At 31.6% G+C, this 17,715-nt stretch overlaps 1 protein-coding gene across 1 annotated transcript; it reads right to left on the bottom strand.

Annotated features, from left to right (window-relative positions):
* Nucleotides 1-10,114: 10,114 nt before the first annotated feature.
* Nucleotides 10,115-12,586, bottom strand: LOC123695187. Its single transcript, XM_045640950.1, has 4 exons — nucleotides 11,819-12,586; nucleotides 11,657-11,749; nucleotides 11,128-11,278; nucleotides 10,115-10,287 (listed from the first exon to the last, which is right to left on the bottom strand). The coding sequence occupies exons 1-4, from the start codon at nucleotides 12,584-12,586 to the stop codon at nucleotides 10,115-10,117; spliced, it is 1,185 nt and encodes a 394-aa protein (XP_045496906.1).
* Nucleotides 12,587-17,715: the final 5,129 nt, after the last annotated feature.

Genomic DNA, 17,715 nt, shown 5'->3' on the forward strand with positions numbered 1-17,715 from the left:
ACTACTACCTATATACATTTCTCGTGTTACAATGTTAGGTCCATAGTCGTCCGAAACGACTGGACTGATTGTCATGAAATGTGTGCCTATTGGGTAGATCTGAGAATCAGGCAGCATCTATTTTTCATACCCCTAAGTAGTAGAGTAAGGCAAAACAACGTATGCAGGCACGGCTAGTAATAATATTTATTTTGTAGGTGCTAATCAATCTGCTCTGACTTTTTATTTGTAGAATGATAATGATGTTTATTTTTGTTAATTTCAACCACCGTTTACTTAATCGCCTCTAGGGTGTTACCCGTCTTATTTTGCATAATATGTTTACCTTACGACTTTGTTAACAAAACTTCATCAATCATCTTTTGGCTACATATTAATATAATATGAGGTACGTATAAATGTTCTCTGTATTTATCTGTTGTGCTGCTATAATCATTCAAAGTGAGGACAGTAAAATAAATATAATCTATGACTCTTTGAGACGTAGAGACATATTTTTTATATTCATAAGCTAGGTAGTTATTTAAATAAACACATTGTACTAAAATACGCGACAAATAAAATCACGATGAAAATATAATTCAATATTACATTCTACAATACGCAATAAAAGCAGTCCGTAGGTATCTGAAAAATTATATCCCAAATCGAAGCTCCATATTTATGTAAATGCATTTGGTTGAAGGTTCCATCTGTACTCAAACAAGACGTATACATGAATATACGGTACTACATTCATTTTAGATCGTGGTCAGATTATTAAGTTTTATTTTATTCATACGGATTTGTTATTAATTTTAAATGAAGTATGTGTAAAACTTACCAATTTATATAAAGTGTGATTGGATATTTGCTTTAGTTATTGTGGTCTACGGCGTAATTCCAAAGGGAGCGACGTAATATTAAGTCATCAAGTTTTACTCTCTAATTGAATTTCTTTTAATTTTACTTGTATGTTATAGTCAAACCCTGAACCTCGGGCACTCGTAGGTTGGAATGGTCAAACCTCAGGTCTGGCATAATGCTTTTGTGCCCAAATAAATGTAATATTTCGGTGTTTTAATAAACAATTTTCGTCAGTCGTTGTCTAGCTGAGGCGTCTTATGCGCGTACGATGACCATGCTGCGTTTGCTTGCGCCCGAGACTACTGCTATCAGAAATTTAATACTTTCAGTAACAGTCTGGGAATTACAGGATTATACGGACACGTAAATTACACGACAACGTACATATCAAGTTTAGTTTATTCGTCACTATGTCGTAGATTCCCCGTTTAGCAATATCATAAAATGTTCCAATCCACATCTGAGAGTTATTTTGAGTAATTATTTGACAATGCGATGTTTTTGCGTCTGCTTGTTATCTTTAAATGCTGAGAGAGATAATTTATATTTGAAGAGATAGGGATGAAGATGGAGAACAGACAAAGAAATAAAAAGCGCTTGATTATGAAAACAAAGTCTGATTTATTGTTGTATTATGAATAAAGTGAAAATCCTGTATACCTGTAGTTGAGGTTATATTACACAAATGTCTATGAACTGCTTTTTAAAGACTTATGTGATAGTGAAGGTACTATATTAAATATAAATAAAAAAATAAAAATAAATTTAAATAATTAAATAAATTTATATAAATTTTATACTTGTGGTTTAAACTACATTTGGAATTTTTTGATAAAGCAGTAATAGGTACTACTGCTATTGAAATGTTATCTTCAATACTAAATACAATTTCATGTATCAATAATGAACTGTGACGACAATTCCAATAGAACAATGCTTTTGGAATGGGACCACATGGCGTCGACCACATTTTTCTCACTGACGAGAACTTAAAATACATCAAAATACATAAAATTTTAACTGGAAGATTTCATTGAAACTCGCATTTATTTTTATAGTAGGTAGGTACCAAGAATTTCGAAAACAGTCAGTAAGATAGCTAGGACAATTTTTCATAAAGTACCTAATGATATATTTTAATTAAAAACTATACAAAAATACGCCGGTCTTGTTAGTCATAATGAATTTATTTTTTATTGAAGTCCAACAGAATTTTCTTGATGATATTTCATCCTTTATATAAACATTTCTATTTAAATAAAGCCCTTTAATGGGGCACTATTTCGAAATTAACAAGCGTTTCAGAGCCTCCATTACAAAGGACGGGTCAATGTTCTTAAGTTTCATTACTTATTAATTTTAAATTTACAATACATTTGCTAATTAAGAAATGGTCTGGGAATAAGAATTTCTAATTATATTTGTAATAGTAAAGTAAAAAGATTTTAAAGAACACGAATTTTGCGTATTTTACTAATGAACAACAATTACTTTAGCGTTTAATTAGCTAATAAGATTTTTTAGCAAATTTTCGGTCTTTCTTTCATTGATATTTGTTAAAATATTAAAGTTTAATTTTAAAGGTACGTAATTATAAATGAAGAATGAATAGAAGAAAATAATACTCTTTTTTGCCCCGTATTGTTTGTTATTAATTTCTTAATTAAAGAAATATTCAGTAGATAGTTATTAATATTTTTACGCAAATGCAAGTTATTCGTGGCAGCTTTTATAGTAAACTAGCTGCTCCGCGCGGTTTAACCCCCGTGGCTCCACTCCTGTTGGTCGTAGCGTGATGATAGTAGCCTGTAACCTACCTCGATAAATGAGCTATCTAACACGGAAATAATTTTTCTAATCGGACTAGTAGTTCCCGAGATTAGCGCGTTCAAACAAACAAACAGCAGCAACTCTTCAGCTTTATAATATAAGTACAGATTAAAGAAACCAGAAGTGCGATTTATTTTAGTATTATCCGTTTTATTCTCACACTTAAGTATGCAAAGAAAGTTATTACGTAGGTACAAGTTAAATTATATACACTTTCAAAATAAAAACACAAACATCAGCATTACCTCTATATAAACAGTCTCCTGCGAAAGTTATTTGCATTTATATTTCGGTCTTTGCTCTTGGAAAAGCGTATTAAAGTCTAGATGAAATAGCAAAAGTATTCATATTTTAATGTTGTTCCACATATTCTAAACGAATAAAGAAAATTGTCTTTTCATAACTCCCGAGGAAAATATCGATTTTGTATGGAAAACTATTTACGACTGTCTGTTTATTTATGTTATCCGTAACCTATAAGAACCTCAAAGGTATTAATCGTAGAAAAATATTTGAGAAGGAATTTTGTTACCAAAGTACACAATGCTCATAATTCTGTTGTTATTTGCTTGGAGATATAGAAATATTATAGCTCCTACACATATATATGAAAACAGATTATAAAAATATAGTAGAACCTATTCTTTAGAGAGCTTATTTAAGCTTTTATATGTATCGTCTGCAATTCCTGAATGTATAGTTCAACCAACGAACATTCATGATTCATGTCCGAACTATTTACTAAAAAATTCACTTACAAATTCATGAAAAGGTACCTTTTGTTTTTCCTAAATAAGTCCACAAACACACAAAAAAACAGGAAGTCTTTCAGGATTATACACAAAGACGTTTAAAACGTTAAGTCAGGACACGAAATGCCAGCCATATTGGACATATGGTGTGGGATAGTAACCATAGTGGCCCAAGTTGGAACGTGCGTTGATTATATCGCACTTTTTTGCATACATTTGGACCCTACTTCTTTATCACGTACACTGAATGTGAGGGCAAAGAACTGATTTGGCGCGTTTTGATTTTGCGCCCTTTTTCTGTTTATTTTTTTTTTTAATTTGGGCGTATTTTGAGACGTGATATTTGGCGTAAAATTATCTAGTGCATCATATGAAAATAACATTCGATTCAGTTTTTTTTTATTTAGACAGTTCAAAATTGCGGTTCTAAATTACATAAATAATTATGGATTATTATGTACTTTTTGCACCTGAATGATTTCTGAAGATTCTTCTAACTTGAAGATTAATGAAAAAATATTTCTTAGAGCTATAGAAAAATTCTTACTATTATAGTTATTTTTGTAAAAAGGCTTAAAAGTGCGTGTTTGTAAAATTCGGTAATCCTATGAATGTATAATGCTAAGACACAGCACACTTGAATTCAAAAGTATCTAAAATGGAAATAGCTTGCATGAATGCTCTTTTATAGGTAAATTCCGGCTATTGCTGAATACGACGAATTTAAAATTTTATTTTCAGCACTACCTACTTCCTACTTTTATTAAACTTCTCACTTTATGAGATATTAAATATAGGTGTGGATGAGTACTCTCCTTGATTAAAATACTTTAGGTTTCATAAGGAAATAAAATCAAGGTATTTTCTTTGAAGAAGAGGGTAGGTATGTGCTACAATTATTCTCCATATCATTACAGAATAAGAGCGATAAGGTTTTCTTGTTAATAACATGAAATTCATTTTTCTTTTATAATGCCTACTATCTGAATATGTAAGGATTTACTTGCAGAACCAGAAATGTTGCGCAGATAGTATTTAAACTGAACTAATAGGTATATATGTTTTTATCTAAATACCACGTGAAATCGATAGATAGCTAGTTTACTACGCATGTATATAGCGCCTATATTTAGATCTCTAAACTCACAGGTGATGATCAAAATGTTAATATTATATTCAGACCTAATTTAATAGCTGATGCTAGTTTTATAGGTTCATACACATTGTGTCACCTCTTTGCATTAATACATCTATGATATGATAGTAATAATTTTGGAATTCAAACTGCTCCGAGAAGAGAGAATGTGATCGAAGGTTAACATTAAAAGATAAAGTTCAGGCTCAGCGTTCAATGTTACTAGTAGTGACTGGATTTCACAAAAGGGATAGTTTTGTGAAATCCAGTCACTACTGGATCACACTGGATTTCACAAAACTATCCCTTTTGTGAAATCCTTCAGTTTCAACTACATATTTTGTGGATCTTAGCTCAACCTAAGCTAATTCAGGCTTCAACTCTCAAACTCAAAACACTCACAAAAGAATGTACCTACCTGAATAATGGCTTAGAAATTTTTCAAATCTTTCATTAATGTTTACATGTTTTTTTGATCACATACATAAAAATTTGTAGTATGAACGTTTTGTATACCTAGTGCGAGCTATAATAGAGATTTTAAATTAAAAATTTAATAAATAATGTCTCCACTTCGCTTTGTGATGGCTCTTTGTACAGCGAACTCCAAAGCAGATTAATTATGATAATCATTCTCCTAGACTATTAAAGTTTTTGTTGTGAAACAATCTAACTTTCTTCATAAAACTTGTAAATAAAAAGATTCATTTTAAAGTTTCTTTTTATGGGTCGCTTGACTTTCGACGCTACGAGCAAGTTCTAGGAGGTATTAACAATTAGGGCTTAGAAATGCAAAATCTGGTTTTAATTAATTGAAGTAAATATCCCTAATCTTCCTCCTATAGCAGATTTCACTGTGTTTTTATATTAGCTATATTTCAATATATGTTATAACTATAAATCTATGCCTTTTCTGTAATCTTATTCATAAATTATTATATAATAACTGACTAGATTACCGCCCGCGGCTTCGCCCGCGTTTGCAAAGGAAAACCCGCATAGTTCCCGTTCCCGTGGGATTTCCGGGATAAAAACTATCCTTTGTGTTAATCCAAGTTACCCTCTATATGTGTGCTAAATTTCATTGTAATCGGTTCAGTAGTTTTTACGTGAAAGAGTAACAAACATCCATACATCCATACAAACTTTCGCATTTATAATATTAGTAGGATGTACACACCTTACAAAAAAACAGTTACAAATAAAACCGCTATGTGGCTATAATTTGAAACGACTGCTGACGTCATACATCATAATATAATAAGAAAATAATGTTATTTTCTTGGGGAACAATTCAAGACGCCAAGGTCACAGTGTGATATGAAATATGCAAACAGCGTCCGAACCCTTGATCCCAACCTTCATACTAACTGGGTTTAAATAAAAGTGCACCTTATTGAATTTATCTGCTATTGAGGGTTTTAAGTGCCAAGTTTGTTGTTATACGTAGTAACTATTTAGTGTAGAAATCTATGGTTATACTATTTTACTATAAGAATACTAGTTAATCGCCCGCGGCATCGCCCGCTTTGTCTAAAAACTAATAAATTATACATACTAAAACCTTCCTCTTAAATCACTCTGTCTATTAAAAAAAAACCGCATCAATCCGTTGCGTAGTTTTTAACCGACTTCAAAAAAAAGGAGGAGGTTATCAATTCGGCCGGTATATATTTTTTTTTATGTACGTACACCGATTACTCCGAGGTTTCTGAACCGATTTACGTGATTCTTTTTTTGTTCGATGCGGGATGGTGTCGAATTGGTCCCATAAAAATTTTATTCGGATAGGCCCAGTAGTTTTTATTTTATGAGCATTTTTGTCTGTAGGTATTTGTAAATTTTGCAAGTGCAAGTTTGAAGTCAGTTGTTTTTAACGCAGTTATCACTTGTTAAGATCTAAGCAGTTTAAGTGATACATATAGAGCTTGTATTACAAATAACAAGAAAATATACATGCTAGTGGTTTTGTAAATTAGAAGAACGTTTTGCTGATCATAATTTTATCCTCTTTAGTTTTATATGTAACAGTTAGTATATATATGTATAACAGTTTTAAATGTTTTGTTATCTACTAAAGAAGTCAAAAAACTTTTTACAATCGTAAGTTGTTTATCAATATTGTTTGTTAATGAAATTTGACATTCAAATTTAATTCTATGTAATGTAAAATATATAATGTAATACGAGGGAGATACAGAAATAGTTATCATTAATTAATGTTCCGACAATTTATAATACTGACCTTTGTCTGACCCTTTATAGGTCAAACATAATCCCTGGGTCTTCGTTGTACATAAATAGGTTATAATAACGAATATAGTTATAAATTTAAATTTATTTTACTATATTGTATTAAATTATTTATGTGTTAATACCATACCGAAATATTATTTTGAATAAATCGTAATACGGTACTTCATGGCTTTACTACATACCTAATATAAAACAAAGTCATTTTCTCTGTCCCTATGCCCTTTGTATGCTTAAATCTTTAAACGGATTTTGATGCGGTTTTTTTAATAGATAGAGTGATTGTAGAGGATGGTTTAAGTATATAATTTATTAGGTTTAAGTGACGACTCAAAGCGGACGAAGCCGCGGGCGGTAAGCTAGTTGTATTATATAACCAAGATTTAGAATCAGCTCACGGCTTATAACGACTTGGTCTCTATAACCTTCACCTATAATAAGTTGATTATATACGTAACCTCATTATTATCTATATACCTATATAAAACTCAAAGGTTTGATATAGTGATCTATCAACGCACAGCCCAAACCACTGGACGTATCAGGCTGAAATTTGGCATGCAGGTAGATGTCATAACGTAGGTGTCCCCTAAGAAAGGATTTCTCGAAATTCTTGCGGGAACGGGGAAAAACGGGGATGCACGTACAAAGTCGTGGGCGGAAGCTAGTTTAAGTATAAATCAAAGCATCGCATACAAATGTTTATCAAGCTTTTTATTTTATTATACCGAGAAAGACAATTCATAAAAGACAAGAATCTCAAATATTTATGATTAGCGATACATTTTCTTACTTCAGAAGATATATAAGTATAACTCAATATAAATTTGCTTTCATTTGAAAAGAAATATAGTTTGGTACGCATTTATAAGGTCGTGCTTAAGCATTTTTTTTAATTATTAGTGTAATTAGTAGTATTTTCAATTTACTTAGTATACTTATTACTTATACGATTTATATTCAATTCCAAATATTCCGAGAACATATAAATAATGTATAAATATAATCCATACAATAAAAACTATAATATAGCTATATATACTATGGATAGTCGCGAAAAACCTTCTTAAAAAGTATGCAACTCTCTTATTATTTTAATGGGATATTCTAATTAATTCATTCTGAGTAGATACAATTTATAATCAGGCTTAGCTGTTAAATAAATTATTCAGAAAATTTTGTGCCTTACAACTGCTAAGGGTGCTTTTTATGGGCAATAGCTTGGTTGTAAAAGAAAGGATTTCGTTTTTAATTATTTTGGTGATGTTATTTAGATTAAAGAATGTATGAAATGATAAACTGTATATACGGTATTTTGAAATGATACATAAAGTTAAAAGCTATAAAAGTACCTACAATACTATTTCTGGTCTTTCATTTGTGCTGAATTTTCTATAAAACATGAAATTAACTACTTTTTTGCTTTTTTAAGGCAAAATCCTACACTATAATTTATTTTCTAGGACCACATAGCATAGTTACAACAACTGTTAAAATTAGCCATCTTACACATAGGTTATAAAAGAACGCCAACACAAAGAAACTACACGTAAAACTGCGGTGTATAGTACTGAAAGCAATCTCTTTTCAGTCCATAATTAGCAGTAAGCGAGCATCCATTTCCAAGCGAAAAGAAAAAAAAATCCTGTCTATTTAACGCGATTTGCCGCGATAATGTTTAGGAATCGAACGGTTCGCCCCAACCAAGGATTGAATGGGCCATTCTCATTTATACCATCGTAATTGCCAATTAGTGCGGTCGGGGCACACTCTTACAGCCCTCTTTTTATAGATGCTAAGCCTGTAGAAGCATGATTAAAATAAAGTACACGTTTAACTCCTGAAATTTTAATTACAGATTACTTCCGCCTGTGTCTTGGGTATCGTTACACCTTTAATTTACTTTCAAAGAAAGTGCAGTGAACATATTTATATTGAACATATTATGGAATTTTATTACTACAGAAAATAATCAAATTTGAGCATTGTTATGTGGACAGTTCACACCCAATTTTTCAGAATTCCCAAATTGCCGAGTAATATTTTTCAGTCGTAATATTTGATGTGTCCCGTCGATCCCTTTGAGGATAATTTGATACGTATAATAGACGTACTAATTCCCTTTGTTGATCCAGTAATAACCCAATGAAAATCCCTCAATGTCATTTCAAGTTTGGTGAAGATAAAAAGAGCACGTTGCCAGATCCATTTACGTCGCCCCTGAGTTTCGCAGACGGACGGCGCAATAAAACTGAATGTTATCTAACTAATTTTTTCCTACTCTGAGCTCGCGTTATTCGCCATAACCCAAATCTGGGGACTAAAATGATTATGAGTGCGACTTTAAGAAGATTTAGTGGAATGAAATCACGTTTGACTATCGTATTATAGCATAAGCAGTTAACGATGGTAAGTTATAAAATACCTATCATTTAATTTAAAAAATACAGCGCTTCTTCTTAATAAAGAAATACCCAAAATTTCTCTCTTAATTGGAATTTTCCCTAACTTATAACAGGAATCGATTACATAGGAAAAATCGTAGTACGATGCCAAATTATCTCTATTGTTTGTTTTTGTTGGGTATTGTTTACAGTGATTTACTCTTTAATCGGTAACTTAATGTTAAATACAAATAAGGTTCAGATTCCAAATAAATTCTTACTCAATGACCTAAATTGTTTCAAATCAATTAATAGAAGAGCGATGATCGAGTTACATAAACATATTAAGCACAACATTATTATTGACATCCAATTTTATTTTATTACAATCTCAATTCTCAAGGGCCGCCTTCTCAAAGTTAATCAAGGGAGAATGTGTTTCGTGCAATTTGTAGACCTATTTGACCCCTCATAACAGTCGCCTGAGCACTTAACGACGTTTTTGTTTTAAAAACAAGCGTACAGTTTGCGCAAACATACGTTGGAAATATTGTGCGGGCAATTTTCTTTATGCGTTCCCGTGTGAAACAATTTTGCTGACAGCTCTCAATTTCGGGATGAAAGTAAGCATTCTTTTTAATATTGTGTTTGCGTTTAAAGTTTTGCCAGTTAGTTAATAGTGTTTGAGTGTTTTGAATCAATTTGTTTGTATTTTTAAAGTGTTTTGAAGCACTTGTGAATAGAGATTTTTCTGTGATGAAATGAACTAATAGCTACATAATTAGGTACATGGAATGCAATATAAGAAACCATTTCATGATTTAGACTTTTATTCATTTTAATTATAACATTGGATAAACTCTATAATCAATACATATATGTATATATAAAACAACTCTATATTTATTTTATAACTAATCAATAAACTTAGAAAATTGCACTACAATAATGAGATATGTGACGCAAAGACTGCAGTAGCTCAGAGGCAGCGACATGTCCATTTTGATGACGCCCCAAAGCGCGTAGCCAAAGTCGCAATCTCTGGTAAGTTGGAAGAAGGCTTTCAATTTGCGACGTTCAATTTTATCTGTAAAAATATTATGAAGAATAATTTTAACTATATCCTTTCAGACAACTTATCCAGATCTTTTATATATCCCTTCCGCTCAATTTACATGTGGCAGCAGTTAAAAAAATGGCTAAAAGTTTACATAAATGTTGTGTTTTTTCTACTTTTTTGATTTGATGAACCTTAGGCAACCAGTAACTTTGCCTGTTATATCATAAAAAGACAGATGAGAAGATCTTATGGTCTTTGCAAAAACATCCTATCAGATACTTCATACAAAATCTTTGTTTATGTTCAAAAAACGGATGTTAATTTTGCCGTAAAAACCTTTATAGAAACCATACAAGTGTCATATGTTAAATATTATTTCGCCGTCCTTATGTCCTTTCTCAAAATATTCCGGTTCCATTTGGGATATACATACATTATTAATATTTAAGAATTTTTAGGATGACACGTGTTCCCTGTGTATCTTTTTTTAGCATAAACACAGATTAGGTACTAGGCATAAGTTATAAGTATAGGTAGGTATAAATAACATAATTTTATTGTTAGTATATTTAGTAGGTAAGTAGGAGGTAGTAACAGCTCTACATTTTTATAAGAGGATTTTCTGTGCTTTGAAAATGTATGTTAACATTATCTAAATTTATAGAAAGTCGCTTAATTACACCACTTATAAATAGACTTATAACACAAGAATGTCTGAACGGATTTCAATGATTTTTGCTTCATTATATTTGCTCTTACTTGAATTAAGATAGTAAAAAATAGTACTTTTGAAAATAAAAAAAAGTTCAAAAATATATTTTACGCGGTCGTAGCCATGGCGAGATACTAGTTAAAATTAAAGCTTACCCATGTTCATAGTATTTATAGCATCATGAAGCATAGTTCGAATTATGGTTACTTGTGTAGTTGTAATGTTTGAGAAGTAACACGGCATTACTACAAGAATCGTGAATTTCATGCAGTGACCTATTGCGTAGCATATTAAGGCTTGCACATACTGAAATAGGTATTTAAATATTAATAATTAATACATTTACAACAAGAAATTACTAAAGTTTAGTGATATATGGTCAAGGTCATATTATAATATGATTGATTTCTAATTTTAGATTAGTTTAAACAAAAATTCAATAATCTATGGCCTATGCTAATATTATAAAGCTGAAGAGTTTGTTTGTTTGTTTGTTTGACCGCGCTAATCTCGGGAACTACTGGTCCGATTTTAAAAATTCTTTCAGTGTTAAATAGCCCATTTATCGAGGAAGGCTATATCGCGCTAAGACCAACAGGAGCGGAGGCACACGGGTGAAACCGCGCGGAACAGCTAGTATTAATATAAACCACAGTTACACTAATGAAAGTATTATTTACTTACAAAATTATCAATCCAATCAATTTGAACAACACAAAAAATGTTCCTTAAAAGCATTATCGATGATAATCCCGAAGTAATAAATATAATAATCATCTGCAATACAAAAAAAAATATTAGGATAAACCCTTGCATTGATATAAATTATGAAAAACCATACTTTACCGGCAAGTTCATAGCTGAATTAAGCTTTTCTGAACAATTATGTAATAAATCATAAGCGCTGTGCAAAGAGCTGACGTCTAGGTTAGCCTTGTTTGACAAAGCTTCCAGAGTATTATAATTGTTCTCTTTCATCCCCTTTTCATGCACGAATAACTTCGCTACGTGCCCCTTTAATACCTTAACTCTTCTGACAATCATTATGAGCATTACACAGAAAAATATTATTTCTGTATCGTGAGCGAGCAGAGCGTAGTACGTGATGAAGAATGTCGAGTTCAAAGATACTCTATCTATCACGTAGATTTTTAAAAGCACGCATTCAATTGCAATTAACACAAATAGCACGAACAAAAATACAACTGGAATATGTAGCGAGCATTCAATTGAACTGTTGTTTTTTATGTTTAACATTTCGTCAAACGTGTTGATCCTCTTGAAAAACTTTAACAAACTGTTCTTGTGCAATATTAAAGAATTAAGGGTTAGTAATAGATTTTCGACCAAAGCGGTGTCTTGGTACACGAGGAAAGTTGTAGCAATACTGTCTTTGTGGAACATGAAGTATATAACCAAAGCTATCGTCCCGAAATTATACAAATAACTTAACCACGTTTTGATTCTCCCAGCGTCTAATAAATAGATGCGATTGACGCCAAAAAGTGTTTGAAATAGTATGAAGTACTTGAATTTATTTAATAGGCGATCTTCCTCAAATAAGGTATTAATTTTAGGTTGGGCTGGTTTAGCTGGTGATACTTTAACACCCATCATAATAACAAGCGAAACACTCTGTAGCAATGAAACGACTGAATTTGTTCACGTGAATGATAGCACTCAAGCAATTAAAAAAATAAAGGCCGATAAAAATATTAATATCATTAAGTGATAATAAATGACTCGATGAAATGGATTCTTTCCCGAATTGATGGCGATAATGGAATAAGAAAATAGTTTTTAATAGACAGACAATGGATGAATGTTTCAAATAAATTAAAACATGTTTTCATTATTACAAATTCATAAGAGTCAGTGTAGAGTTCAATTTATGAAATTGTCAATATAATAAATTGACATTAAATTGACTATTGTTTATGTATGTAATGACATTGTTTCTATAAAAGACTATTAAGAATTGTTTCATGTTTGTATATGGGCACAGAATACATAATAGTAGCTAAACGATATGGGTATCTTTTTTTAATCAGAAACGTAGATGCCATAAAACAAAATATTAGCATAAAGCTCTTGCGTGGGCTTTAACGAAAAGTAACTTATGCACTAGCCTCTAATGCAGGTTAAAATCCATATTTTTACCAAATTGCATACTGACTCTATCTTTTGGAGATTATCTATCTTACGCAAAAACAAATTTTCACGTATAAATTTATTATAAATAAGTTCAACAAACATCCATCCATCGATCTTCACAAACTTTCCCATTTTTATACTTATTAAAAAGAAATGATATTAAAGGATAGGAAGAGATAGTAACGTAAATATAATTTATTTGAGTACGCGTAGGCTTAAATTCCACAACACTGTTAACAATTTGATCCTGGTTTGCTCTAACCTCGCTGGTGATTGATGAAAACTGTGTAAAGGGGTTTAGATAAATTTATAAAGCTGACACTACAAAATTAACCTCGGTGCTTATTCTGTCCAAATATAAAAGATTAATAGCGGTGTAGGCCGTGTATACGGTGTAAAAAGACTATAAAACGCCTTTGTGTCGGAATAGGTTCTAAGATGAGGAAAAAAATAGCTCAAGGCTCCTAAAGCTTGCTTTGAACCTTCTTTAGGTAGACGTTCATCTTTTTTGACAGCACGTTGATAAGATAAAATCTCTTTTGAGCGCGGAATTCTCGCGTTACCTGCCTATTCGTTGACTTGAAGAAGGATCTCTTGTCATGCTGTAAAACAGGTGATAATTAAAGTGTAGAAGGATTTTTCGTATGAAAAATACTGTTAAAATAATATTTGAGTCTAGTAAGTTCTGTATATTGATAAATAAAAAACAAAAGGCCGGTAACACACTCCCAATGCCCCTGGCGTTGTGGGTGCTTATGGGTGACGCTGAACGCTTACCATCAATCAGGCGTCGCGTCTGCTCTGTTGCCTCCTCTCTCATAAAAAAAAGAAAAAAAAAAAATACACACCGTGAACTCTACTACAAAGTTTCTCCAAATAATATGTTGCAAGCCATACAAAAGGATATGGTACTTAGCTTTTACACATTTATGCGAAGCTAAATTAACTATAATAACTTTTTCTTACTTCCCATCACAGAAAGTCGTAATCATACCTTTCACTAGCAGTTCTTTAATAAAATAACCCGTATTCGGTTACATGACTACGGTGAAAGGTAACAAGGCTAAATTAGTTTCTCACTAGATGGTAACGGCCACCATCTTAAAGGGACGTGTTCTTCGACGTGAGACGCATAACAACGTTGTTAGGCATAACGGGCCACTTTGTATTGACTTTTCAGTTTAAACCGAAATATCTTAATTTCGGTTTCGGTCGTGGAACGCGTAAAAACTGTGAAAAATTGTAGGTAAACGAGGTGTATTTTTTATCTGCATTTTAGTAGTTTAGTGTGTGTATGTTTTAAACGCATTTTACTAGTTTATCGTTTGTTTTATGTAAATGCGTTTTAACCGACTTCAAAAAAGGTTGTCAATTCGGCCGGTATACTTTTACTAGGTTAAACTGACAAATGTGTATTTGTTACAATGTAGTGCATACTTACATGCTCTTTTGCTATTTACCCTGGGAATAAAGTGATTATTGTTTAATTATTTATCTGGTACTCATGGGTATCGGTGACGAAGACTTACTTGACTTAATTTCGTGTGACGAAGGCTTGGTTATAAAGGCTCATCAGTTTTTTCTCACGAATAAAAACTATATCGTTAGTTTAAGTTTTATGTAAAATAGAATACGTAAATTAAATTGTGAAGGAAATGACGAGGTTATGTTTAATTTTTTTTTAGAATTTTTTTTTTCAAAACAAACGGTCACGAAAATAACTTAAAGTATCTCCAGAAATAACACCATACCCTTTAACTTTTAATGTAAAGGGTGAATTAATGAGGGTTTTCAGAAATTCATCATCTGAAAGGGTTACGGAAGAAAAACCTTTTGTGGTTTTATAATGACATCATTTTGGCAGCAAACGTCACGAAAATGTACTGGTGGGATACAATGTTATTATAAGTAAAAAAGGTGTACTTTCGATCTTCAAATTTTAACTTAAAGTTCACACTATAAGATGTCAAAGAGAGATGGTATGGTTCTTCGTGAACGAAAAACAAACAAATGAATCAAAATAGCTAATTGGCCACATTGCGATGTACTACTCCCGGAGCGCTTATAACCTTCCTAAAAATAAATCTACACTCTTTTATAAAATTATTAAGAACAACACGAGGATTTTATAGAACGTATGAAATTTAAATTGTGACAAGTAATTAAATGGATACTGTAACAAGTACAATAAAATACCATCTATGCTCGTTTCAAAATTTTCTTTATCTGATATTTCGAGAGCTTTATTTGAATTCGAGAGATGTGATTAGTCTGCCAAGATTTAAAAGATTCAACATAATTTGGACCAATTGGACTAATATCATACAATCATATTTTATCTCCATATGGAGAACGATGGATGGATCGATGGATAAACATACAACCAAGTTTTGTCTACATATCTAGAAATCTATATTTAATAGATAATAATAATAAAAATTACATGTTCTCTCAAGGCTTCGAATCCTATCAAGATATTCTTCATATTTAGCTCATGCATAATTACCCAAAATGTGCCCAAAGGAACAGACTATAAAACTGAAGTCAAAACGGAATTTCTTTTACGAGGATATTATTATCTTAATGAGCTCTCATTAACAACGGTTAACATTGTTTTTCCTACGACGGGATTCACCTTGGACATTTTTTGTACATTTTCCGTAACTGATTATTTTATGCTAATTTTATTTAGTTCGTTACCCAGATAATTGTTTCTCGTTGAGAGATTTCACGTAATGTCGAAAAGTTTCTGTGGACTTTTTACCGTTTTTTTTTTGTCCAGATTTTACAAGAGTTCGGAATTTAAACGAGATATTGTAGGTAGTTACTTTTGTTTGGTTTCAACATTGTAGAGTAACAATTAAACGTATTATGTAAATACAATACGTATCAGTGTGCAGGAAAGAAAATATTTTTAATTATAATTAAACTCTACGTTTACGTGCATCAGAGGTGCGAGTACGATAACAGAGGGGTTCTACGTGACTCCTCCATCCGCGTAGTACTTACATATTATATTAATTTACCTAGATAACAAAGAATCACCGAAAAATAATTACTCTCATAATTGCCGAAAGATTGGAAACTGAATAAAATTGGACGAAATAAAGGAAAAAAAGGACTAGAAATTTTCAGGTCGAAATTCAGAGACTTTTTATTCGATTTCAAGCAAGTTACCGATACTACCTACTATTTTTATAATTTAGACACAATTACAATATATTTAATCACGCAATAAATAAGATAATTAAAATATTCCGTATCAACGTTTTCATTAAGAATGAGAAACAAGGAAAAATTTCAAAGTAATCCTTGCCAAAACGTAACGTGCTTTGTATACATTCCCAGTTGTAATTAAAATGGGTTGTCGGCTCTGACGCAAAGGTCTAAGAGTGCTTACCATATTATATAATATTATAATGTTCTGGAAATTCTTATACGTCCCTGTACATGATATATTTCATGACGTCTTTGCACCTTTTGTGATCTGTAATAGTGTAATAAAACAGTGTGATATTTATAGCTAGAATAATATTGGTATTTAAAAATGAAATGAAGTTTCACAGTAGTTTGGGATAGTAGAATTCGATAGCATTAGGTATCTAATTTTCCTTCTATTCAACATGATTGATATAGGAAAAATGTTATTATTTAGCCCTTATTAATGAACATGATTGAATTTTTTATTTCTAAAAGCTCAAACGCAAATTATTTGTTAATATTCTGAACATAGAAATAATAAAATACACGCGGCATTTAAAATAAAGCGGTATTTTACGTTATTAAGTAATAAGCGTTAATTCTATAAAATTAAGCACAACAACCGAGCGAAGTAAAATGATCAACCCGTAAAATCTGGCCTTAACTTACGCGAACCGATAAATCAAAGAATTTTTTATCTGTAAAAATAATTTCTCCAAGGGAAAAATAAAAGGAATTTTCTTGCCGCAAATTCAGCTGAGATAAACTCCGGCGTTGTAATGGACAGCGTTTCACCATTAGTAAGTATTTATTAGCTATCGCAAGAAATTCCTTATGGAAGGCTCGGATTCTTGTTCCCTTCTGTCCGTTTGTTCTGAGATACCTTATATTATTGGCTAAGTCACAGACAAACGCTTGGCTTTCTGTATAAGATAGTAGACGGTACTAACTCATTTTGAATTGTAAGGGTAGAATTAATAAGTAGGTACGTATGGAATGCCAAAAGTGTAAGTGGATTTGGTACACTAACCTTTTCCAATAAATTGTGCAAAAAGGTAAAAATACTAGAGATGTCCCGACTAGTCGGCGACTAGTCGGTAAAGCCGACTATCCGGCCACTATTGTAGTCGTCGATTAGTCGGCGACTAATTGGCAAAGAGCGCCGACTATCCGGCTTTTTACGTAGTAGGTATGTATTTCTCAATGAAAAATAACTACATGAAATAAAAACCTTAATTATATATTATTTTATTTTTATTTTATAATCAGTCTTATACATTATAAAATGTAAAGCAATCTTTCCTTTGGTAATCAGTTTTTAAAATTACTTGCTTGTAAAAAAAAACATAATTATGACATTTATTGAACAAAATTAGTTCCTATCCTAA

Source organism: Colias croceus, chromosome 10, assembly GCF_905220415.1.
Source record: "Colias croceus chromosome 10, ilColCroc2.1".
Taxonomy (NCBI): domain Eukaryota; kingdom Metazoa; phylum Arthropoda; class Insecta; order Lepidoptera; family Pieridae; genus Colias; species Colias croceus.